General features: G+C 39.8%; 1 protein-coding gene across 1 annotated transcript in view; it reads right to left on the bottom strand.

Moving 5' to 3' along the window:
• The window catches only part of LOC149839847 (uncharacterized protein At5g02240-like), a 28,124-nt gene extending 1,351 nt beyond the window's left edge, over nt 1-26,773 (bottom strand). The window contains exons 1-6 of the mRNA XM_090004940.1: nt 26,725-26,773; nt 26,374-26,621; nt 26,241-26,277; nt 25,846-25,943; nt 25,638-25,690; nt 5,066-5,169 (exon numbers count right to left, since the gene is read on the bottom strand). Of these exons, the coding sequence (XP_089861066.1) occupies nt 5,066-5,169; nt 25,638-25,690; nt 25,846-25,943; nt 26,241-26,277; nt 26,374-26,621; nt 26,725-26,773 (589 nt within the window). The remainder of the gene's footprint in view (nt 1-5,065; nt 5,170-25,637; nt 25,691-25,845; nt 25,944-26,240; nt 26,278-26,373; nt 26,622-26,724) is intronic.
• Between the last annotated feature and the right edge of the window lie 804 nt (nt 26,774-27,577).

Here is a 27,577-nt window from a genome sequence, read left to right as displayed (position 1 = left end):
AATAAATAATTATAGTGATGCATTATAAGTTGTGATATTCATGGAATCATGTTTAATTTTGATTGAGAAATAAATACAAAAAATACCTAATAAAATATTCATGTCATTTAAAAAATCAAAATAATAAACTTAAACCCTAACAAAAATAAAAGATTTATGGATTTTGAAAAGCATCTAGATAGCCTCCATACCAAAGTCCCTTAACAACCATTCTCGCATACTCAACCCAATATGCATAGCTAGTTCCATCCAACTTAACAGAGTGTGATATGTACTGACTCCTCTGTACTTCTCTAATTCCCTAAACTACAGTTCAGCCTGCACACAACCCAAACTCAAAAAAAGGGCAAAACCAAATATGATCCACAATAGTATATATGACCAAAAAATAAACTACACACCCAAATATTACTCCTATAGCATATAGCCAATAGTTGATACAAGCAATCACCACAAAGATTCACACAAAGACCTCAAATGAACATCCACGCACCCAAGAGATCACAACACTATTATCATGTTATATCATAGGTGCAATAGTCAAATATCCCAAACTATGCAACTTAATACAAGTAACACAAGAAACCATGTTACTATAACTTAGCTCCTAGCAAAGTTCTTGATAAAACTCCATAAAATGCTGCATGTTTCCGCATATAATACAACATACAGGTATCCTGTTCTCTGCCTAAAAATTGCATTGGTTTCATGTTTGCTGGCACTTTTGCACCCTGAGGCAAGGAATAAGGCAATCGACGCCGCATCAAAGCCTAAGGGTGCTCGTCTACCTACAAAAGATTTCAAGGTGCTTTTCTCTCAAGGCACCGCATCGTTTTAAGAGCTCAGCGCTGAAGCCGAGCTTGCTGTGCATGACAATTAAGCAGCCACTCTTTTATAATCTTGGACTCGTGGCTGACAAACATGCGGCAATAAAGCACTATGTATGAAGCACAAACAGAAGGAATGAGATTTTGTATCAAAAGCACATGTCATGGACGCTCAGCGTTTTTTTTTTGCCAAAAAAACCTTCTAGCAGCGTTTTTGAACCGCACTTAAAAATAATAGGATTAATACCCACAGTGGCCCCGGCTGAGGTATTTAGCAATGTTTTGAAGCATCGTTAGAGGTCCCAGCGGAACTGGGACCTTTAGCACTGCTAAAAAGTGTTTTATGCAAAAAAAAAAAATGTTGAGCATCCATTAAGTGCGCACGATAGACGTTCAGCGCACTTTGCTTTTCATTAAGCACGGATGAGATTAAGCAGCCACCACTTTATATATATATATATATATATATATATATATATATATATAGAGAGAGAGAGAGAGAGAGAAAGAGAGAGAGTAATGGGTTGGTGATAAACTGCGTGCTAAATGGGGTTTTCGAGTTTTTTTCATTTTATTTTTAAAGTTTGATCGTACATATGTGATCTATGTACTTGATTTTATAGGGATTTGAAGCATTTGATTCCAACACATGGGTGGGTTTTTATAAAATTCAAAAAATCAACTGCTCAAAATCTTTGTGAATTTTCAAGGCTCCCAACATCATTTTTTTCATTGAAAACACATGATCCAAGTGTCGATTCTTAGTAAATCGACCATGCCCAACACATTTATAGGGCTGGACCCACGTAAAAAGCACCAGAGAAGCTGAAAAACATTTTCGTCCCAAATCCTATATTAGCACGCAGTTTAGCACCAATCCATTTTCGTGTATATATATATATATATATATATATATATATATATATATATATATAAAGAGAGAGAGAGAGAGAGTAGTAGTAGTAGTAGTAACTCCTAACCACTTTTCTAGCTACTAATCAGGCTTTGGAAGAGTTTTTCCCATTTATGTATTTATTACATAAATGTAGGCATACACGTGTGCGGCAAGATGAATTTACTAGAAAACAACACTTGGATCATGGTTTTTTTATAAAAAATCATATTTTTTTAAGTTTTAAATATTTAAGAAAATTTTAGACAGTCAATTTTTAAACCTTATAAAATCCAACCTGAGTATCGGAATCCATTAATGATCCAAAAGTAGATGCCTATAAAATTAATCATGTAAAACACATACGTAAAGACAGATTTATGAAAAACAGGAAAAATCTCCTAGGCTAGGGTGACTAGTTAGAAACTTAGTTAGCAGCTAGCACCTCTCTCTCTCTATATATATATATATATATTGTTTTGGTTCTTCATTTTAATGATTAAGCGTCGGGTCGCTTGAATCTATTATGGGTGTGGCTCCTTTGGTTTGATGCACTTGATAGCAACTGGTTTGCATCTCGTCTACCATCATTTGCAAACTGAAGCATGTTTATATTATTGCATTGAACTCGTGGAGCCTGCCTCTCCAAAACCATGGTTAGAAATCTGTTTTTCAAAATAATCTTTGTCACTTTGCAAGCGGTGGGAGTGAGTGGGATGAAGTTGTGCTCCAACACCATGGTGGGATTGGGAAGGAACCACCCCACAATATTGATGAGCCATCCAATGATCATGGAATGACCCATCCTCCACTATTTCTTTTTTTTTTTCATAATCGGAAACGGCTTTAGACATTTCTTCTCGTTGAAGCACAATTTTTTTTTCATTCTCAATTTTGGTGAGAATGAGTTTAGGCTCCTTTTTGGAATCATCCACCAAACCCTATAGACTTTCTTCCTATATCTTGTGCTTTACTATGGATGTTCACATCACATAGTTTGTATTATTTAGGTGTACGAGAATATAGGCGATTCTTCTCTTTCATTCTCCATTTCTTTACAATGAGAAAAAAAGAGATAAAGATAGAGAATCAAGAGAGAGGAAAAAAAAGATAATACATAATTAATTGAGAGGTAGTGAGCTACCCGATGCAATTATCCACAATCCTCCTCTTGGTGTTATCATGATCCTCCTCTTGATATTATAGGAGTATAACCTTAAGAGCACCAAAGTTTTGATACCATGTAATGAAATGGACTAAATCCAACACACGTCACTTATGGACTTGCAAGAGCACACTTCAATCAAGTATAATGCTTGATTGAATAAGCCACAACACCCACACAAGGGTCAAATATCTTGTTATTGAATAGGAAAACTCTCTTGAGAGAGTTAGAAAATACAAAGCCTTGAATGACCTATTTATAATAAAAGAGACCACAAGGGAGCAGCTCAAAGCTGCTCCCAACGGTCATATTTATGATTGTTGGGAGCAGCTCCAACCGCTAGTTTGGAGTTGCACCAAAAATATAAAAAGAAAAAAAGAAAAATAGTACAAAAATAAAAGATGAAAAGGTGGTCAGCCCCTAATGGGCTGATGCCTATTATAGTAAAAAGACCAAAATACCCTTGATGGGTATTTCAGTATATATATATATATATATATATATATATATATATATTCACATTATTTGTTGTTCCCATTCATAATTAAGTTCTTCTACACCAAATCTTGTTTAGATTCAGATTTGTCCCAAATTATGATTCAATTGGGACTATATTCTACACGAAGTTCTCAATATCACAACCTGATCACTTCCAAAACATTGCCCTTTTAGCTAATGTTTTCTATTGCAAGCAGTTGTGGGAACTCAAAAGCAAATCGGGGAGTGTCAGGAAACCATATTCGGATTTATTTGGCATTGATACTTAGACTTAATGAACAATATAACTAAGATTTTCTTGACTTTGTAGAAAATTTGCTATTGCAACTTTATTTCGATGCAGTAGAAGCACTACACGGATGAGGGTTAATAGCGATGACTCCTTTTTAGTGAGAAAAAATATCGTCGCTATTGATAAAGCAATAACAACAAGATTTTTGTCCCCACTAATTGATAGGTAATAGCAAGAACATAAATATCTTGCCATTATTACTCTACTAGAGTCACAATTCTCGTCGTTATTAGCTTATCAATAATGACAAGTTGGATATACTCTGGACTGCCTTGCCTCTGCACATGTCTCGCCATTAAAGACATGTATAATGGCAAGATTATTTGGATGTTAGATATTGTTGTTAAAACACTTTATGAATATATCTAATGGCTAGAAGATTTCACTGTTATAGGGTTTTACTCTATAACGATGATAGTTATGTCATTGTTAAAGACATATGTATAATAGTGAAATTCGTTGATCGTTAGATATTATCGTTAAAACACTTTAATGGCTATATTTAACGACCAAAATATCTCGTTATAGATCATTAACAGTGAGATCTAGATCTCGTTGTTATAGGGTTTTACTCTATATTGATGACGATTATGTTGTCGTTATAGAGTGACGTCTATAAAACTGACCTGATGGTCCATTGTTATATTCCTGATGGTCCATTGTTATATTTCTATCTCTCTCCAATCTCTCACATCACTCCTATCGTAGAGCCAACACCGTCAGTCGGCCTTCATATGCCAAACTACCATCAGACTGCCAGCCACCACCTCCACTCCTCCTCTTGGTTCATCGGCCACCTCCACCGATCTTCATGTTCTTCTCTCTCGTTCAGGCACCCCCACTGACGTTGGAGCCTCGCTCAAATTCCCTATTCCTCTCTCTCATTCAAGCACACCCACCGAGGTCAGAGCCTCTCCGAATCTTCTTGTTCCTCTCTCTCATTTGAGCACCCCCCACTGATGTTGAAGCCTCCCCCGATCTCTAGGATTCTCTCATTCAAGCACCTCCACCAATGTCGAGGTCTTCTTCTTCCTCTTTGTTTCTTTTCAATTCATGGGTTTTTTAGGATTTAGGGTATTGATTTGGATTCTTGCAAATAACATGAGTGCTTAATTAGGATTTTAAGTTTTTTTGTGCACTTTTTTTTCTTGGTAATTTGAGTTGAGGATTCACTAAAGCTCAAATTTAGAATATTTTAGAACCAAGAATTGGCTTTATCAGAGGTATATATGATTTTTTGTAGTATTTCTAGATATAGCAACTCTTGAGGACTTTGATTCCCTAGATCTTATCAGTATGTTTGATGTTTGTGATTGGCATATCTGGTGTCATTTTTGTTTGAGGAATGTGCTATATGCATGTGCATCTGTGCACCAGAGCTATTAACATACCTGAATGCAAACCTGCTAGATCATCCCTGGGAACTGTGACTGTTTCTGTTTCAAGAAGCTCATCATCTTTTCCAAATATCAACTCACGTTGACTGCCTTCTTTGCTGGTCTTGAACACAGAAGACAAATAACAAATAAGAATGAAGATGAGAGGAAAATTGTCATCATTTCAAATCATGTTGATCATGAGTACAACGGAGAAGTGTGCTTATTATTTAAGCATTCAATAAACAAGCTTGATAAGGTTTGAGAAGTAGTGCTTGTAAACTAGCCAAACATGCTGAGCTTAGACCATTCAACCACTAACCAACTTTTGCTTGCCCAGGCTTAGGGCTGGGAAATGAGATGAGCTGCTTGTGGTTTAGCTTGTGTTGGGCTCTCAAAGAGCTTGTTCAAAATTTCAGCATCGAGGAGTTTAAGGGAGTTGTTTGGGCACTCCCTAGCTAATAGCAAATCGTTGGGCTTGGATGGTTTTCCCGTAAAATTTTATCGCCTTAATTGGGAATATGTGAAAGAGGACTTACTTGGGTTGACACACGAATTCTACTCCAATGCGAAAGTAACGGCTATCGCGAGAAGATCGGTTTTCATACTAATCCCCAAAGAACCACAAGCTGAAGCAATTGGTAGATTCAGCCCCATGTCCCTTCTTGGTACTTGCTTTAAGATCATTACCAAATTGTTGGCATCTAGATTGAAGCCGGCCATCCATTCTCTCGTGTCTTCCTCACAAAGCGTTTCATCATGAAGGAGATTGCATGAAGCATGTGTATTGGGTAAGTCATCCTTTATTTTAAAAATTGATCTCGACAAAGCATTCGACTCCCTTGATTGGACATTTTTATTTGTTTGTTTAAATAATATGGCATTCGGTGACAAATATTTTTTTTGGATTAAAGGTTTACTTCAAGCCTCTTTGATCGAGGTCTCATTGAATGGAGAGAGAGGAACCCCTTTTAAGCCTAAGAGGGGTCTCGGGGAGATCCCCTATCACCCTACTAATTTATATTGGCCATGGAGGCACTCTCCGTCATGATTAATTTGACAGTCGGGCTGGTATTTTTGAGGTTTGTCAATTCTCTAATATATAGTGTGAGCATTTCACAAATGATCTCTTGCTATTTGGGGAGGCTTTGGAGGACATGTAAAAATCGTGGATTATCATATAAGGTGTTTTGGAGAAGTTTCGAGACTACATATGAATGGTTGAAGAGCCAAATTCTTGTCCTAAATTATCCAACAGGTGTCTTGCAGTCTAAAGCTTCTGATATTTTTTTTATTGTGGTACAAGCTTCTTGCGGATGGAATACTTGGGACTCTCACTTCATTTGAAAATCTCACGAGAAATGCATTAGGGTTGGGTTGTGGGCCGGATTCAGGCCAACGTGCAATCATGTGCAGCCCGGGTTTTAACAAAAGCAGGCCGTATCCATTTGGTACGTTTTAATATCTCTACTATGGTTCACCATTTTTTGCAAATTTTTGCCTTGCCCAAAAAAGTGGAGAAAAGGTTTGTAAATATTTTTCAAAACTTTATTTGGAATGGAAGAGAGGACCGAAGGAAGCAAGCTTTGGTGGGTTGGGCGATCATGTGTGAAAGTGGGAGGCCTCAGTTTACACCATCTTCGTCATTTAACATGGCACTCTTAGCAAAATGGGTTTGGGAGATTTGCACTAAAAAGGAACCTTGGCTACCGTGTTCTTGGAAAAATATTGACTGGATGGTTGGCCTTAGAATTGGTCTGAATCTTAGAAGGGGTGAGGTTTCAGCATATGAAAGGACTGGGCTTTGGTTGTGCATGAATTTTGTAAAATAGTGATGGAAATGGATCCAAAACACTCTTTTGGCATGACGTGTGCCTTGTGACATGCCTCTTAAAATTGTTTTTCTCTACCTCTATCTTGTTAGAAGGAAATATTGTCGACTAAATAAGTGCTGGTCGGAGGGATTGAAGGTGTGGGAGATTGTATTGAGGTCCGATCCCGAGGATAGGATACTTAAATAATTGTCTACACTAATGGCTGAATTGGAGTGCATTTTGTTGTCATAAAACCCATCGATTGGTATGGAAATTAACTACTGATGGTATTTTTTTTCAGTTCCTCGATGTATAAAGCAATATCTCCTCCTACCTTGGATTGGCTGCCATGCAAAACTCTTTGGGGGAGAGGGTTTGCCTCTAAGGGGCTCCTTAACAGGATGGGTTATAATACAAAAGAAATTGAAAACAGAATATAGACTAGAGATTGGGTTTCCACCTAGGTAGTAGATATCATTTATGTCTCGACAATGAGGAATCGAGCCAGCATCTGTTTTGGGAGTATGCGTTCTTCAGATCTAGGATGAAGCAAGCTTAGGGCGACTTCCACTGTAGCTGGGATACTATCACCTTTCCTAAGTAGGTCCTTATGGCACAACATTTGCATTCTAAAGGTAAGAAATGGATCTTCTTGTGATGGGTATGGGTATTGTCATTATGGAATTTGGTATGGCAAGAGCACACAACAGCCGTATTTTCATAAATAAGCGCAGAGAACCGGACCACTTGCTTCACCTACTGCTCCTGGAACTTGTTGGAAATAAAACAACAAACTAGAGAAGAAGATTGTTCTCTAAAATGAAAAACATGCAGAAATGGTGCTAGAGAAGGAGAAGGCTACAAAAGACTTCAATACATTCCAATGACTTATCAAAATGATGATATATGACTGATATATATATAACATTCAAGGCCAACCAGAATTTAATTACATAGTAAATTCCTACCATAGAAAAACTAAAAGAGTATTACATTTTCAAGGAGAAAAATTAAATGAGATAAGAACCCAAAGAGTTTGCATAAAAAACTACAAATAGCCTTAATGTAAAACGAGTTCCCAAAATAAGGAAAGAAAACGAATAGTCTAGCTTATAATTTCAACAAGCCTTAATGTAAAACGAGTTTCCAAAAAATGAGGGAGGAATACGAAGAGTCTAGCTTATAATTCCAACAGCCCCTCTTAAGCTAGACTATAACGATACCTAATTTCTCTCTCAATTTATTGAAAGTTTCATTCTTCAATGCTTTTATAAAGATATCAGCCACTTGGTCTTGGGTCTTGCAAAACTTGACATTGACATCTCCATCTTTGACCAAGTCTCTAATGAAATGATACTTGATTCTAATATGCTTGCTTTTGCCATGAAAAACTAGATTTTTGGTGAGTGTTATGGCTGAACTATTGTCACAAAACAAAAAAGTGCTTTCCCATTGAGGATGCTTCAGCTCATGAAGAATCCACCTTAGCCAGAGAGCTTGACAACTAGAAACAGCCAATGAAATATACTCAGCTTCGGTTGTGGAGAGAGCAACAACAACTTGCTTCTTCGATGCCCACGAGATTGCACCTGAGCCAATGTGAAAAACGAAACCTGAAGTGATTTTACTATCATCTCTATTTCCACCCCAATCACTATCACAAAAACCCACCAATTTTGAATCTTCGACACATTTATAATGAATTCTATAATTGATAGTGTCACGCACATATCTCAAAATTCTTTTGCCTATGTCCCAATGAGTATTAGAAGGAGATTTCATGAATCTGCTAATCATACTGACAACAAACATAAGATCACGTCTTATGGCAGTCAAGTATATAAGACTACCAACAAGGCTTCTATAGAGAGATGCATCGATCTTTCTCTCGCCATCATTTTTGCTAAGTTTTATTCCAACTTTCATAGGAGTATTAAGAGGTGTAGCACCTGTTAAATTATGTATATATAAATATATATATACATATACTTATATATATATATATACATTAGTATATATATATATATATATATATATATATATATATACGTATATATGTATATATACATAATTATTTTTTCTTTTTCTATTTTGTATAAACCAAAAACCCGATAGGGGTATTTTGGTAAATCCCAAATGTACTTTTTTATTTTTTACTTTTTTCTCTTTTTCCCTTTTTTCTTTTTTCTTTTTTATTTCTTCTTTTTACTTTTTGGGATCATAAAGGGGCCCCACCCATCTAGTCGTTGGGGCCCCAACAGTCATATTTATGATCGTTGGGGCTCCCAACGACTAGAAGGGAGCCCCCTTTATGGGTCCTCTTTAGTGCTTCCCTCCTCTATTTAAAGAGGAGGTTCCCCCTTGTAAATGTATGGGTTTTTACACCCTTCTCTTCCTTTCTTCAATAAATCCAACTTATGACTTTAAGTCATTTCCTATATTTGTGAGTTTTGTGTGTGCACATTTGGTGTTTGTGTTCTTGGCTCTTGTAGTCACTCTTAAGGAGTGACTTTTGCTCTATTGGTGCTTTCGCCTCTTTTCATTACATGGTATCAGAGCTCGGTTGGTGATTGGGCTTCTCTTTTTGACATCTTGGAAAGCGTGCCTCTCAAAGTTTTGAAGAAAGGAAGTATATTTGGTGCCGATGGAACGTGACTCTAAAGTGGAGCTCTCTTTCAAGCTAAATGGGTCCAACTATCTCATGTGGGCCTCCGCTATGGAAAATCATCTAAGAGGTAAGAAACTTTGGGGTTTTGTTATGGGGACTACTCCCGAACCCTCTCTTATTCTTACCAAAATTGAAAATGAAGTTGAAAAGGCTTTAGATGGCGATGAGCGCATCAAAGCCATTAATGAACATCAATCCAAAATCGAGGATTGGGAAAGCAACCATGCCAAAATTTTGGCATGGTTTATGAACAACGTAGATCTTAAAAATTGTGCCAATATTGCCAAGTTTAGAAGAGCCAATGAGGCTTGGTTTTTTCTTAAGGGTATGTATACCCAAAAGGATCTTGCTCGGCAATTCTTTTGCCAAGAAAAAATTCGTTCCACCAAACAAATGGATATGAGTGTCCGGGACTATTTTAGCTCTCTAACTCCTCTTTGGGATGAGCTTGTCCTTCTTGAGCCCAAATGGGTTGCTCCACAAGACATTGAACTAAGAAGGGAACAAATTGAAAAGGAACACTTTTTTCAATTCCTTCATGGACTTCGCCCGGAATTCGAACAAGTGAGGGCATCTCTTCTCCATAGAAGCAAAGCCCTACCTATTGAAGATGCTCTTGCCGAGGTATGTCAAGAAGAAACTCGACTTGGCTTGAGCATTAGGAATGATGAAGTTTTGGCCGTTAATAGGCCCGGTTCTAATGTTAAAGCATATAGGCCTCCCCACTTTAACAAAAATATCAATGGGCCTAGAAAGGGGATCATATGCCACTATTGTAATGAACCGGGACACATTAAACCGGTTTGTCCTAAGCTTAAAGGAAAGGTTAACGCGGTTGGAGAAAATTCTCCAAAGAAGGAAGAAAGTACCAAAGAAGGAGATATCAAAGAAACTCTTAATCATATCTCCGAAGTTCTCCAACACCTTCTCAAGTCTTCTCCTTCAACATCCGGAGCCGCCATCGCCTACTCTTCATCACCTCCAGGTATGTGGATACTAGACTCTGGTGCTTCTTTCCATATGACATCTCATAAAAACTCCCTTTCCAATGTTTTTTCCGAACCTATGTCCTCCTATGTCTCAACGACCGATGGAACGTCCTTAAAAATTGAAAGTATTGGAACACTTGACTTCAAAAATTCTCAAAATTTCTTTGTTCCTAAAGTAAGAGTTGTTCCAAAAATTAATTTAAATCTTTTTTCCGTTTCCCAAATCACCGACCATGGATGTCAAGTCTCTTTCTCACCTAAAGATTGCATCGTGCAGGATCTTCAGTCAGGGAAGCTGATTGGGCAAGGCCATAGAAGGGGTAATCTCTATTTTATGGACTTTTTGACGCTTCCATCTAAGTCATCTTGCAATCTTGTTAAAGATAAAAGTATTGGAATTTGGCATGAGAGACTTGGTCATCCAAATTTTGTAAAAATGTCTCTTTTCCCTTTTTTGAACAATACTTGTAAAGACAATCACATGACTTGTAAAGATTGCATTTTTGGGAAATCTAAAGCTATTCCATTTCCTCAAAGAAGTTATTTTGCCACTCGGCCATTTGAACTTGTTCATTCCGATGTGTGGGGACCTTCCCCTATTTTATCTAAAGGAGGCTTTTCGTATTATGTGGTATTTATTGATGACTTCACTAGATTTACATGGATATACTTCTTAAGTCGCAAATATGATGTCTTCTCGTTCTTTAAAGAATTTCATGCTATGGTTAAAAATCAATTTTTGGGAAATCTATCTATTCTTAGGTCCGATTCGGGAGGTGAATATATGTCTAATGATTTTCAAACTTACTTAAAAGAAAATGGAATTTGTCAATAACGTTCTTGTCCCAACACTCCGCAACAAAATGGTCTTGCGGAAAGAAAGCATAGGCACATAATAGAAACTACAAGAACATTATTGATTTCAAAAAATATCCCAAAATCCTTTTGGGCCGAAGCGGTTCTAACTTCAACATATCTCATCAATAGAATCCCTTCATCCTCTTTGAAAAAATCTTTCTCCATTTGAAAAACTTTACAATATGTCTCCCGATTATAAAAGATTAAGAATTTTTTGATGTAAATGCTTTGTTTTAACTCGCAAAAATGATAAACTTTCTCCTAGAGCTATTGAATGTATTTTTTTGGGATATGGCAAAAAACAAAAAGGATATCGATGTTTTGACATCCTTAATAATAAACTTTATATCTCAAAAGATGTCACATTCCTCGAAGAAGAAAATGGTTTTTCGCATCAACCAAATGAAAATATTGACTATTCCTTTTTATTTGACTTGTTACCTCAAGAAAACATCATAGATGATCATATTGATCTTAATGAACCTCTTGAAGATCTTGTTGAACATCCAAATAATGATCAAAACTTAGAAGAGAATGCTTCAAGACAAATACAAGTCTACTCTAGAAGGAATGAAAGAAATCCTCCATGTGCCCTTGAAAGATTTTCTCAAAATGAGTCGATAGAAGAAACCTCTCAAAGAAGATCAAATCGCATTCCTAAGATTCCAAATAGATTTGTTTCTTATGACTCTTTTTCCCCAAATTATCGAGCATGTCTTCTTGCTCTTCACTCATTTCATGAACCATCACATTACAATGATGCTAAACAATATGATCATTGGAATGAAGCTATGGAGCTTGAACTTAATGCCCTTAAAAAGGCACAAACTTGGGAAGTCATTGATCCTCCCAATGGCAAGAAACCCATTGGATGTAGATGGGTGTTTAAAGTAAAAACTAAGAGTGATGGTTCATTAGAAAGATATAAGGCTAGGTTGGTAGCCAAAGGTTATGCCCAAGAGTATGGGGTAGACTATGATGAAACTTTTGCCCCGGTTGCTCGAATGACTAGTGTTCGAGCCCTTATTGCTATAGCTTCTGTCAAAAAATGGCCCATCTTTCAACTTGATGTTAAAAATGCTTTCTTGAATGGTAATTTAAATGAAGAAGTTTATATGGAACCACCTCCAGGTATGAATTTAAATGAAAAAGATTTAAAATTAAAAAAGGCTTTATATGGACTTAAGCAAGCTCCTAAAGCTTGGTATGACAGGTTTAGTACTGTATTAATCAATTTAAGTTTTTCTTCTTGTTATACTGACACTGCTCTTTTTGTCAAAAGAACAGGTGACTCCATTATTATGCTTCTACTGTATGTTGATGATATGATCATCACTGGGAATGACAAAAAGGGAGTAAATGATGTTAAGTCTATATTAAAAGATACTTTTGATATGTCTGACCTTGGTTATTTGAGATATTTTTTAGGAATTGAAGTGGCCTATTCAGCACGAGTGTACATCTTATCTCAAATGAAGTTAGCTGCGGAAATTTGTACCAAGTCAGGAATATCTGATGAAAAGAAAGTGGAGACCCCTGAAGTTATCAATGCGAAACTAAGACTTGAAGATGGTGTTCCTCTTGAAGATCCAACTCCCTACCGCCAATTAATTGGATCCCTCACCTATCTATCCATCACACGTCCAGATATAGCTCATGTGATTCATGCAGCGAGCCAATTTCAGCACGCTCCTACTACGGTCCATATGGCGGCCGTAATGAGAATTATGCGATATATCAAAAATACCATCTCCAAGGGACTCTTCTTATCCTCTTCCTCATCTCTTGAATTAACTGCTTTTACTGATGCTGACTGGGGAGGAAATCCCAATGATCGGATCTCAATTACGGGTCTTTGCATTTTTTTAGGTGAATCTCTCATCTCGTGGAGATGCAAGAAGCAGCAGAAGGTCTCCTTATCATCTACTGAAGCTGAATATCGAACTATGGCAATGACAACTATGGAGATTGTGTGGCTCAGAAGTCTTCTTAGTGACATGGGTGTCAACATTTCCACTCCCACCAAGCTCTGTTGTGATAACAAGAGTGCGATATACATTACCAGCAATCACACTTTTCATGAGCGGACCAAGCATATCGAAATGGATTGTCATTATGTTCGAGACGAATATCTCAAAGGAACCATCACATTGCCATATGTCACTTCAGAGTATCAACTAGCTGACTTCTTCACCAAGGCGCTCCCAACTCCACGATTCATGTTTCTTCTTGGCAAACTTTCGGTCTTCTCCCCGTAAAGTTTGAGGGGGCGTGTTAAATTATGTATATATAAATATATATATACATATACTTATATATATATACATTAGTATATATATATATAAGTATATATACGTATATATGTATATATACATAATTATTTTTTCTTTTTCTGTTTTGTATAAACCAAAAACCCGATAGGGGTATTTTGGTAAATCCCAAATGTACTTTTTTATTTTTCAATTTTTTCTCTTTTTCCCTTTTTTCTTTTTTCTTTTTTATTTCTTCTTTCTACTTTTTGGGATCATAAAGGGGCCCCACCCATCTAGTCATTGGGGCCCCAACAGTCATATTTATGACTGTTGGGGCTCCCAACGACTAGAAGGGAGCCCCCTTTATAGGTCCTCTTTAGTGCTTCCCTCCTCTATTTAAAGAGGAGATTCCCCCTTGTAAATGTATGGGTTTTTACACCCTTCTCTTCCTTTCTTCAATAAATCCAACTTATGACTTTAAGTCATTTCCTATATTTGTGAGTTTTGTGTGTGCACATTTGGTGTTTGTGTTCTTGGCTCTTGTAGTCACTCTTAAGGAGTGACTTTTGCTCTATTGGTGCTTCCGCCTCTTTTCATTACAGCACCCTCCATTCTGAACTTCTTTAATATATTTTTAGCATACCTTTTTTAGATATGAATATTCCATCTTTGGCTTGCTTTACTTCAATGCCTAGAAAAAATGGAGAAGCCCCATGTCAGTCATTTTGAATTCGTGCATCATATCAATCTTGAAATTTTCACACATGCTTGCACTAGTGCAAGTAATTATTAAATCATCAACATATAAGCATATGACTAAGAACTCTCCTTGATTGCCTTCTTTGATAAAGAGAGTATGCTCGAAAGGACACCGTTTGAAACCATTCTTCAAGAAATATTCATCAATGCGACTATACCAAGCCCTTGGCGCTTGTTTCAGCCCATATAAAGTCTTCTTCAATCAACACACTTTGTTTTCTTCATCCTTCATTATATAACCCGGAGGTTGATCAATCTACACTTCTTCTTCAAGAAAACTATTCAAGAAAGCCGATTTAATGTCCATTTGATAGACCTTCCATTTTCTTTGAGCAGCTAAAGCTATCACCATGCGAATTGTTTCAAGGCGAGCTACAGGAGCAAAAACTTCATTAAAATCGATGTCATACCTTTGCTTGTAACCTTTTTCCACCAGCCAAGCTTTGTATTTTTCAACTTCTCCATTTGAGTTGAACTTTGTTTTATATACCCACTTGACGCCAATACCTTTGTGCCCTCTTGGGAGCTCAGTTAACTCCCAAGTATGATTTCTTTCAATGGAGTTCATTTCTTGATTCATAGCAATTCTCCACTTTTCTTCTTGAGATGCTTCTTCATAAGTAATTGGATCAACGTCCGTAAATAAAACAAAATTCACCAAATCTTCCTCAAGATTTCTTGTTGTTGTTTCATAAATTTCTTGAAGACTTCTTGTCTTTATAGGAGGAGATTCAGAACTCCTTAAAGATGAGGAAGACGGTGATAAATGCACAAATGGAGAGGAGAGTGAAGTATCTCCTTCGCCACCATCACTATTAGGTTCATAACTCTCCTCCTTATTGATGAAATGTGAATTTTTATTTTCATTCTCGCCATCCCAATTCCAAGATTCTTGTTCATTGAATTTTACATCTCTGCTTATGATAATTTTCTTGGTGATTGGATTGTAAAGCTTATAAGCCTTTGAGCATTCACTATACCCAACAAGAATACATTTTTCAGATTTATCTTCAAGCTTGCTCCTTCGTTCATCGGGAATATGAGAATAACATATGTTGCCAAATACTTTCAAATGAGCAACACATGGTTTTTGCCTACTCCAAGCTTCTTGAGGAGTTAGGTCTTGAACACTTTTAGTGAGGGCACGATTAAGAAGATAGATAACACATGCCACTGATTCAACCCAGAATATGTTAGGCATACATTTAGATTTTAACATACTTCTTGCCATCTCCATGATCGTGTGATTCTTCCTTTCCGCAACGCCGTTTTGTTGAGGTGTGTACCGAGTAGTCAACTGATGACGAATGCCCTTCTTTTTCAAAAAATTTTCGAACTCATTGGACATATATTCAGCCCCACGATCAGTACGCAAGGTTTTAATAGAAAGATCACCTTGCTTTTCAACAAATGTCATAAATTGCTTAAAATATTTAAACACCTCAGATCTTTCTTTTAGAAAATAAACACATGTCTTTCGACTGAAGTCATCAATGAATGTTAAAAAGTAACGATTACCTCCAATAGATGTGGTGCGCATAGGGCCGCATAGATCAGAATAAACCAACTCAAGTGGTTTTGATGCTCGTCAAGATTTGCCACTAGGAAAAGAGTCTCTGTGATGTTTTCCAAGAACACAACCTTTACAAATTTTGTCTTGTTGATGAATGTTAGGCATACCTATGACCATATGTTTTTTGCACATGAGCGATAAAGAACTGAAACTCAAATGCCCATATCAAAGATGCCATAACCATGATGGATCTTTAATAATAGTATTGAAGCAAGGAAGAACAACACTTTGAAATGTAAATGGAAACATTTTGTTTTGAGTCATTTTCACCTCGGCTATGAGAGTATTCTTCTTGTCCTTGATTTCACATATTTTTTTTTGAAATGAAGATCATATCCTTTTAGAATAAGTTGCCCAACACTCAAAAGATTATGTTTGAGGTTTGGAACATAGAAAACATTGGTGACATGCTTGCTGCTATGATTAGTTTTAACAAGAATATCACCACATCCCTTGACAGGAAGCCTATTATCATCACCTGTTCTAACTTCAGTTTGGACCATTTCATTTAAGTCCATAAATAATTTTTTGTTTCCAGTCATGTGGTTACTACAACCACTATCAATATACCATACTTCATCATGTGTTTCTTCTTTGGTATCACAAGCAAGAAAGAGAATATCATCATCAAGAATTTCATTTTTCTCATGCATGAAAGTTATCTCCTTTTGGTTTTCTTCTGTCAATCTCTTTCTACAGAACTTTATGGTGTGACCATACTTCTGACAATGAAAGCATTGAACTTGTGAGAGAGAGCGACCACAACCTCGACCTCTTCCTCGCATAGAATAAGATGAATCACAATCATCTTCTTTCGTCTCTTGATTTCTACCACCTTCATATCCTCTTCCTCTTCGTCCTCGAGCACCATCACGAATAAAAAGATGTGTCTGAAAAGCTTGATCGATTGAAGGAGAATCAAATTGCTTTATACGAAGTTCATGGGATTGAAGTGATCTCATTAAACTATCAATGGACAAGGTGGATAAGTCTTTGGATTCTTCTATAGCAACAACAATATGTTCAAACTTGTGAGTTAAGCTTCTCAATATCTTTTCAACAACTCTTTGATCTTCAAGTTTTTCACCATTTACTCGCATCGCATTTGATTAACAATGAAGAAGACTCTATTGAAAAATACTTCATTAGTTTCAGATTCTTTCATTTTTAAATAATCAAATTCACTTCTAAGAGTTTGGAGTCTCACCATTTTTACCTTGTCTTCTTCTTTACATGTTGTATAGAGAGTAGCCCATGCTTCCTTTGCCGATTCTGTCGTAGATATCCTTTCAAAAATGCCTCCATCAACAACTTGATAAATATAGAATAATGCCTTATTGTTCTTCTTTCGATTTTCCTTCAACTCAGTTAGTTGTCGTGGAGTGATGCCCTCTACATTGTTCATCACATCGAAGCCACTTTCAACAATGTCCCATAGATCTTGAGAACCAAAGAACGCCTTTATTTGAATACTTCACTTGTTATAATTTTTTCAGTAAAGCAAGGAGTTTGTGGTTGCACCACATTGTTAGAAGTCATCCTAGCTCTGATACCACTATGTTGGAAATAAAACAACAAACTAGAGAAGAAGATTGTTCTCTAGAATGAAAAACATGTAGAAATGGTGCTAGAGAAGGAGAAGGCTACAAAAGGCTTCAATACATTCCAATGACTTGTCAAAATGATGATACATGGCTGCTATATATAGCATTCAAGCCCAACCAGAATTTAATTACATAGTAAATTCCTACCATCTAAAAACTAAAAGAGTATTATATTTTCAAGGAGAAAAATTAAATGAGAGAGGAACCCAAAGAGTTTGCATAGAAAACTGCAAATAACTTTAATGTAAAACGAGTTCCCAAAATAAGGGAGGAATACGAAGAGTCTAGCTTATAATTCCAACAAGCCTTAATGTAAAACGAGTTTCCCAAAAATGAGAGAGGAATACGAAGAGTCTAGCTTATAATTTCAACAGAACTAACATGTCAGGTGCGCAGAAAATGGCAGGGGGGCTCTCTTTCTTGGATCATAAACAACCTGGTATAAGGTTGAATGTGGGGAGGCAAGTTTAACCTATGTTCCCCACGATTGTCTTTTTCTGTTTAGCCTGGGTGTGTGAGGGAGTGTGTGGGGGAGTGTGTGTGTGTGCTTGTTCATGTGTGCATGAGTGTGTGTGCATTGTGTGTGTTGTGTGTGTATGTTTTCCCCAAGGATGGACTGGATCCTTTTGGTTGTAACTGGGATCATCAGAACTTTGCACTATCTAGCATGGCAACAACAACAACTGGGTTGAGGAGGATGTGGCTACAAACTGGGACCAAGCAGACTGCAACTTCAAGGAACGGAGGTGTAATCTTGCCAAGCCTCTCTGTCTCATATATTCTGCTGCAAGATTATTCGCACCGGCTGGAGAGTTGCTGTTGGCGTATTTTCCTATTTAGGCTTCTGCAAAGAAACGTAGTAGATACCTTCTTTTTGTTCCTCGTTCAGTCTCCTAGGTACTTCTGCTGGGATTTCTGAAGCACCGGACAAGAGCTCTCACTGGGGTGCACACTTTGTGGAATATATAAACTTGTATTAGGGTTTACTGTATCTCTGTTTCGCTAGTGACGTTATGTGGCTGGCACCAACTCTGCTTAGAGATATCACTAACAACACAAATGTATCCTTCTATTATAATGCAATCTGACTTGTTTTTCTTAAAAAAAAAAAAAACTCTCAAAATAGGCTCAGCCGAACATGAACAATAGGTGCTCAGATTGGCACAGCTTGTATAAGCTCATTAAGTAGTAACAAATATATTTTAGACATATTTTACATCACATAACATGGTGTGGAACAGATGATTGAAATACATGGCTTGCAAGCAATAGGTAGAGATAAAATCTTATTCCTTTCAGCTCTGAGCCAATGTCATTTTTGTAGGGATATTACTTTCGGCTCTGAAAAATGTATTTTTTTTTTGTAAATAAGCCAGATTGTATGCAGCTCTTTTTGCTGGAAGCAGATCAAGTCATGCTGAAATTGAGCGTTTTTTCTCATGCCAACATCCTGGCCATCCGATTGGCATTTTAAAAAGCTAAAAAGTCAACAAAACCACGTGGCATTCATCCAAAAATGCAAACAGCGACCACGATGTCGCCATGAAAAAAAACGCTCATGTTCAGCATGACCTGAACTGCTTCCCGTTTTGCTGGTGCTCCCTATGAGCTTGAATGCTTCAAGCTTGGCTCATCCATCTCATTTACCAGCCCGCTCAGGCTCATAATGAGCTTGGGCTTCTTAAGCTTCAGCAGGACCGTGAGCCAAGCTGGCAATCATAAAGAAAAAGATATTCTTTAATATTTTGAATAAAAAGTCACAATGCTAGTTTTCAGATCCAAACCTAAGCCTCAACCAACTACTTCGATCACATGCAGGTGGTTCCATAAATAATACTAAAAATCTACATCTTGAAATAATATTAGGAACTTTAGTAAACAAGATATTTTGACAATAAAAATACATCTGGCTATCCACCTCAAAGTGGAAAAAGGCAATTACTAAAAAACAGTTGCTGCTGTGCTCTCTGGAACATAAATCACAGATACAATATAGAGAAAGAAAAATTACTGAACAGGATCTTTAAGGCCATGTTTCATTGTAAGCCGTTATTTTTTAAAGGTCTTAAAAAACTTACATGTATGCTATAATCACATGAACCAAAACTTGTTTTCTACTAAATAATGCTTATAGATCATATCTATGGGGTCTGATCAACAAAAAAAAGTTCAAGAAATTTGAAAATCTAAAGCTTCTATTAGGTGGGAGTAGGTGCTCCTTTAGCACCCTATCATTACTACGGGAGCACCTACTCCCACATACTAGAAATCATAGTTGTAGGTGGCATCTTCTCAATCAGACCATATAGATGTATTCAACGTAGTTTATTTGATAGGAATCATGCTTCAGATCATATTTTTCAGACACAAAAACAAGATTTTTTAAGTCATAAAATTTTGATGCATTGTAAGCCATTGATTTTTAAAGGTCTTAAAAAACCTACATGTATGCTATAATCACATGTTCCAAAACTTGTCTTCTACTAAATAATGCTTGTAGATCATATTTACAGGGTCTTGTCAACAAAGAAAGTTCAAGAAATTTGAAAATCTAAAGCTTCTATTAAAATGATCACATTCTTTACTGAACCAAAGGATGCCTAACACAAATGTTCCAAGAAATTTGGTAGGACATGCAGTGTCACGGGCCTATTTCCTTCAATGGGCCAGCGCGGCGCGACGGTCCTTCCTTACCGCCGCAAGCCTACTCGTCAGCTCGCTTGCCGGTCGCGGAAGCTTATGATCAGAGTGCAAGAGAGCAAGAGAGAATAGAGGGAGAGAAGTTGCAATCACAAGAAGCAATCACAACGAGGGTGAACAAAAGAAAGCTCAACGCATTTGATTCATTCACAATTTTGCCCGCAGGCTATTACAGTTCAAGTATACGGGCTGCCCCTTCGGGGTATTAATTCACCTGAACCGGGCAGCTTACATCAGACTCAACAAAAGCAAAACAGACTCTAAGCGCAACTGTACACTGTAAGTCGCAAGGGAACATGCTCCCCCCTTCAAATCATGCGCCGTCCTCGGCGCCATCTGTTTCGTGGTAAGCCCTGACTTCAGCCGGGTAGCGGCTGTTCATTCGAAATGCAGGCTCCCACGTCGGTTCCGCTGTTTCCTCCCACTGCACCAAGTATTTCTTCGCTTGCCCCAAGTAGTTGACCTTGTGGCGAAGGATCTGACTGAGGTGCTTCTCGGCCCGTTGTGTTGCCGGGGCCCTCTGCATGATGGGAGCGCGTTGCGGCACATTGCGTTCCGGGTATCCATCATCTGGATGGAACTGCTTGAGGTTGCACACGTGAAACACGGGGTGCACCTTGAAGTCTGGGGGCAACTCCAGCTTATAGGCTAGCTTGCCCACCTTCTTTGTGATGGTGAAGGGTCCCTCATACTTTCTGAGTAGTCCGCGGTGCCGCCCGCGGAAGATGCCTGTGCGACCAGGATATAACTTCACCAACACTTGGTCCCCAACTTGGAACCCTGCGGGCCGACGGTGTTTGTCCGCCCACTTCTTCATTCTCTTTGCCGCTTTGTGTAGGAATGCCTTCGCCAACTCATTCTACTCGTGCCAGTCGCGAACAAACTGATAGGCAAAGGATGGCCTTCCCTTTTCTTGTGCGGCAAGCGTGTGCGGGGTCAGTGGCTGCTGCCCCGTGGCTATCTCGAACGAGCTGTGGCCTGAAGACTCGCTCTTCTGCAGATTATAGCAAAACTGTGCCACATCAAGGAGCTTCACCCAATTTTTCTGATTGGCACTAACAAAGTGCCTGAGGTACTGCTCCAAGATCCCGTTGATACGCTCTGTCTGCCCATCAGTCTGCGGATGAAAGCTAGTTGAAAACAGCAACTCAGAGCCAAGTAGCCGAAATACTTCACGCCAGAACTTGCCCGTGAAGCGAGCATCGCGATCACTCACAATGCTCTTTGGTATGCCCCAGTGCTTCACCACATGCTTTACGAACAACTCTGCAGTCTTCTCTGCAGGGCACTCCTTAGAAGCTGAAATGAAGGTGGCATACTTTGAGAAACGATCCACCACGACCAAAATAGAACTGAGGCCCTCTACCTTTGGCAGACTAACAATAAAGTCCATGGAGATGCTATCCCAAGGACGTTCTGGAATTGGTAGAGGCTCAAGGAGACCGGCAGCCTTCTGGTTTGTCCCCTTATCTTGCTGGCAGATGAGGCATGTCCGCACATACCCCTCAACATCGTCTCTCATCTGCGGCCAATAGTAGCCGCGCTCAAGGAGTGCTAAGGTCCGCTCCTGACCAGGATGGCCGGCCCATAGTGTATCATGGCACTCCTTGAGTAGCTCTCGGCGGAGGCTTCCCCACCGTGGTACAAAGATGCGCCCCCCTTTTGTTACGAGGAGGCCGTCTTGTAGCCAAAATCACCGAGTCTTCTCTGCCTGCGCCAGAGAAACAAGGTGTTGTGCGGTCGGATCTTGTTGCGTACCCTCGCGGATGCGGCTCAACAATGCACCCTCCAAATGCACTTCAGAAGACTCCGCACGCACAGCTGCCAGTTCAGCCCTACGGCTCAGGGCATCCGCCACAACATTGGTCTTTCCAACCTTGTACTCCAAGGCAAAGTCGAACTCAGCCAAAAACATCTGCCATCGAGCTTGCTTGGGCGTCAGCTTCTTTTGCGTCTGAAAATAGCTCGTAGCCACATTGTCCGTCTTGACGACGAACTCGGCACCCAAAAGGTAGTGCCGCCAGGTCCTAAGGCAATACACAATGGCGGTCATCTCACGTTCGTGCACTGTGTACCGCCTCTCTGCATCCTTCAGCTTACGACTCTCATATGCGATCGGATGCCCGTCTTGCATAATAACTCCGCCAATGGCAAAGTCTGAGGCATCAGTGTGGACTTCGAAGGGTCTCGAATGATCAGGCAGTCGCAGCACTGGCTCTCTCACTAAGGCTTTCTTCAAGCCCTCGAAGGCATCTTGGCACGCTCCTGTCCAGAGCCATACCTGATTTTTCTTCAACAAGTCTGTGAGGGGCGCAGCAATGAGGGAATAACCTTCGATGAAACACCGATAATAATTTGCCAAGCCGAGGAATGACCGCAATTCTGGCACTTTGCTTGGCGGAACCCATTCCTGGATGGCCCTTATCTTCTGCCCATCCATACGCAGCACACCACGCCCCACAACGTGGCCAAGGAAGCTGATCTCCTCCTGCCCGAAGAGACACTTCTCTCGTTTAACACAGAGGTCATTCTCCTTCAGCACCTGAAGCACTGTTTGCAAGTGCCCGACATGTTCCTCCATGTTACTGCTGTAGATCACGATATCATCCAGATAGACTACCACAAACTTGTCTAAGTAAGGGTAGAAAATCTGGTTCATTAGGGTCGTGAATGTGGCTGGAGCATTGGTCAACCCGAATGGCATTACTAGAAATTCGTAAGCACCATAGCGGGTGACACAAGTTGTTTTCGGCTCATCACCTTCGGCAATCCTCACCTGCCAGTAACCCGATCGCAGATCTAGCTTGGAAAAGATACGGGCACTGCCTAGCTGATCGAACAAGTCTGCTATCAATGGCAATGGGTACTTGTTCTTCACCATGACCTTGTTCAAGGCCCGGTAATCCACACATAACCGTTTAGAGCCATCATGTTTCATCTGAAAAAGGACCGGGGCACCAAATGGGGCTTTTGATGGACGAACAATGCCTGCGTCCAACATTTCGTCTAGCTGCCTGCGCAGCTCCTTCAACTCTGCTGGCCCCATACGGTATGGAACCATTGCGGGAGGCTTTGCTCCCGGGGTCAACTCAATCTTGTGGTCGACCTCGCGTCTTGGCGGAAGACGCTTTGGCAATTCCGGAGGCATCACCCCCCGAAACTCCTCCAATAGAGGGGCTAGGGTCGGCGGCACTGCTGCTTCTACCTTCCCTTCATCTGCACGCACTGCAACTAGGAATGTCTGCTCCCCATGCTTGACACCCTTCTTCAGTTGCATTGCTGATAACACTGAAGACTTGCCTTTATGCGTGAGGCACTGCACTGTGTGGGACAGGTCTGATCCCATGATCGTCAACGTGTTAAACTTTGGCAGCATCATCACATTCTGGCTTCGCAGAAACTCCATACCCAGAATCACCTTGAAATCGTCCAGGGGCACCACAGAGAAGTTGGCTTTGCCGACCCAACTCCCCACTTGAGTAGCCACATCTCTTGCTTCACCAAGAATGGGCTTGGCCTCAGAGTTTACTGTTTTGATAGTCCTCTGCTTTGGCCCAGTTTTCAAGCCCAACCGCTCTGCCTCTTCCCGCGAGACAAAGTTGTGTGTGGCCCCGGAGTCTACCATTGCCGAAGTAGACTTTCCATTCATAATGACTTCTACGTACATAAGTTCCTTACTGACCTGCATGTTCTTAGCTGCGCAACTTCTAGCTGCGTTAATCGATCGCATGGCGCCCATCCTCGGTTGCATGGTCTCAGTGTCACTGCCTTCAGTGTCGCTGCATTCTTCCTGTGCAGCATTGGCTTGCCCGTCGTCCTTTACAAGGCGCTTTGGGCATTGCCGGGCGATATGTCTATCACCACAGAACCAACATGTCACAACCGCACCCTTGTTGCTGTTGTTATGCTTTGTGTAGTTCTGTTTCTTTTCGGGTTGATGGCGTGTCGACGCCTCACCTTTATCGTTGCGCTGCTCATCCTTCTTGCCTCCGTGGTCAGGCTTCTTCCCAACTTTGGTTGATGGGGTGAAAGGTTTGCGCTGAGTATCAACTAAGCGCTCCGCCGCCACATATGCATCTTCCAAAATACGGGGGTTGCTCCTTTCCACTTCGGACTGTGCCCATGGTTGAAGTCCCACAATGAACCAGTTGAGCATGTCGTCCTCTGGCATGTTAGGTATCTCCAGCATAAGCTTCTGGAACGTTCGGACATAGTCTTGCAACGAACCAGTATGTTTGAGTTCACGAACCATCCGGTAAGCCTGTCTCTGCGCATTTCTTGGCATAAAGTAGTTGCGCAACTCTACTTTGAAGTCGTCAAAGGTGTCTATCACACATTGACCCCTCTCCATGTCATTGCGCTTCCGCCTCCACCAAGCGATAGCATCCCCATCAAGTAAGGCCGCTGCAGCCTTGATCCTCAGATCTTCAAGGGTCACATTTTGGATATCCAAGTAGTCTTCTACTTGGAACAAGAAGTTCTCAATAGCCTTGCTGTCGCGAGAACCATTGAATTTTGCGGGTCTAGGTACATCAATCCTTGATGGTCTCTCACCATTTCCGCCATTCAGGGTCACCGTCCGCTGCAACGTACGGTTCTTCAACTCAAGATCGGTCACTGTAGTCGTCAACGAAGTGACCTGCCCCATTAGTAAGTTCACCTGCTCTTGCAGGCTCGCCACCACATCATTCAATCCATTGAATGATTCACATGCGCGTGAAATCGCTTCATCATGCGAAGTCACATCTTCCACCAACTTATTAACAGTTGCAGCCAACTCTTCTTGGCCCCGAGGTGAATCCATCTCCTCAGCTTCGGCAACTGCCTTGCCTCTGGTGTTGCGCAAGTGTTGATAAGGCGCCACGATGTCTTGCTCACAAATCGCAGCCTGTCGGCGTGTCTGTCGACACCGACTCCGGAGTCCCTTCCCCAGCATGAGAACGGGCTCTGGTACCACTTGTCACGGGCCTATTTCCTTCAATGGGCCAGCGCGGCGCGACGATCCTTCCTTACCGCCGCAAGCCTACTCGTCAGCTCGCTTGCCGGTCGCGGAAGCTTATGATCAGAGTGCAAGAGAGCAAGAGAGAATAGAGGGAGAGAAGTTGCAATCACAAGAAGCAATCACAACGAGGGTGAACAAAAGAAAGCTCAACGCATTTGATTCATTCACAATTTTGCCCGCAGGCTATTACAGTTCAAGTATACGGGCTGCCCCTTCGGGGTATTAATTCACCTGAACCGGGCAGCTTACATCAGACTCAACAAAAGCAAAACAGACTCTAAGCGCAACTGTACACTGTAAGTCGCAAGGGAACATGCAGATTGTAACTCATTAAATACATTCAGATCATAAGAAATTCTAAAAAGTACCTTACGAGTGCACCTGATTTTACCAAGTACTCCTCCGACTTGCGCCTCCATTCCTGAAAAAACATAGAACATTGTCAATTCACATTCAATTTCAGTCCCCTACAAAGTTCCAACAATTTTCATAAGCAAAGAAGCATTTCATATAATTTACAGAAAAAAATAAGAAAAACTCAGATACACAAAAGAGTTTCTAACCAAAGCTACTTACCAGCATATTTTTGTATCTAGGACTGCCCAAAAAACGATTAGGATCTGTTCCACCCATGGACCCCACTAAAACAATGTGCTTTACTCCTGCATTTATAGCTGCATAAAAACTCTAATAGTAAATAAACATAAACAGCAATAACACAACACTAAAGGGGCTATTTTGTTTAGCTGAACTAAAAGACTACTGCATAAAATCAAACTTTTGTTTTGACCGATGGAATGTGAATTCCACAACAGGTGAAAAATGACATTCTTCAATCGCAACTTAGAGTGTGCTTCCTTCATTCTTTTGTGAATTCACATTGTGTGCTTCATGTCATTCACAGAATAAAATCTTTGTTTCCCCATCATAGAATGTGTTTTAAATTGCATAACCCAAAAAATAATACCAACCGTCATCAACCTGATTCTTCTGTCCCAACCAATCAACCTAAAATTTAAAAAAGTAAAATGTAAATACAATTCCACATAAAATGCTCAAAAAAATACTGTATGACGAATTTCACAAATCAAACTCCAGAGATACCTGTTCAGGATTTGCCCCTTTCTCAAAGCTGAAATTTGGATCTTTGGTTGGGTCAGGTGCACTTGTGAGAATCACCAATGCATCAATACCACCTTCAAATGCTGGTAGAATGCTGTTGGCGCCCCTAATATCCCCAACAAACACATCGTCACCTCCTCCTATTTGCTCCTTACTCTCCTCTCTTCTAACCAAACCTCTTACGACGAAGTGATCACTCCTCTCCTTCAGTTTCTTATACACAATTCTCCCTGCAATCCCACAAAGCACTCATTCAAAATGAATCCTCACATAGGGAAAAGGAAAAAAAAACGATAAAACATGGTGATTGGGTTTCCTATGAAAAACTTTTACCAGTTCCGCTGCCGAAGGCTCTGGTGACCAAGACCGTCATCAAAGCCATGGCTGGAACGGGTGAAGCGTCTGATTGCACACTTTGAATGCACCGCTCTTCACTGTCCACTGTGTGGAACTGCGTTTGAGTTCACGGCTTTAAAAACTTTCCAAGTATCACAAACTCCAAAAAAGAGAAGATTAATTCAATTAACCTTTTTACACCTTTTGATCCATCTCAGCAACTTCATTCATGACTCCTTTGAACCAGTCAAATGAACCTGCTCTCTTGTAACCCAGTAAAAATATGCATTTGTGCTCTTCATAGGCTTCCTTTTCTTCTGATTTTGTGACTCTGCTTCCGAACTCGAAGTCCTTTCCTCCATTGAGATTTCAGAAGTTGGGTTCAACTCTTGCTGGTAAATGATTCAAATTTTCAAATCTAAATGTTTTTCTAGAGGATGATTATGAATTCAACAAGACTGTCTTAAATGCTGAACATGACTAACTTATTGATCTTTGATAGTATCAACACTTTAATCTGTAATAGGAATTGATATATCACAAGGGAGCAAGAGAAGAACTGCATGCTTACATTTTGGCAACGTTCATTTTTTTAATAGATTCTTCGGGTGAATGGTGCAGGTCCAATTCTCAAACCTACCAATAGCATAACATCACATTTTTAGTAATCTTGTGCAGGAGCTCCATAAGGTCCATCAATCAACAACTTGGGTAGACTATAAATAGTAAAACAGAATAACATTCCATAATTAGCAATTGGAATAAACTCATAGTGAGATGAACAAAAGAAAAGAGAATTAGGAGAAACACCTTTTCTTGGTGGACTCATCTGCTCTAAGAAGGCCACTTT

This window comes from Nuphar pumila, chromosome 4 (assembly GCF_984573655.1).
Source record: "Nuphar pumila chromosome 4, dmNupPumi1.hap1.1, whole genome shotgun sequence".
Lineage (NCBI taxonomy): Eukaryota > Viridiplantae > Streptophyta > Magnoliopsida > Nymphaeales > Nymphaeaceae > Nuphar > Nuphar pumila.
The sequence above is the reverse complement of the archived record's forward strand: the minus strand, read 5'-3'. Positions and strand labels throughout refer to the sequence as shown.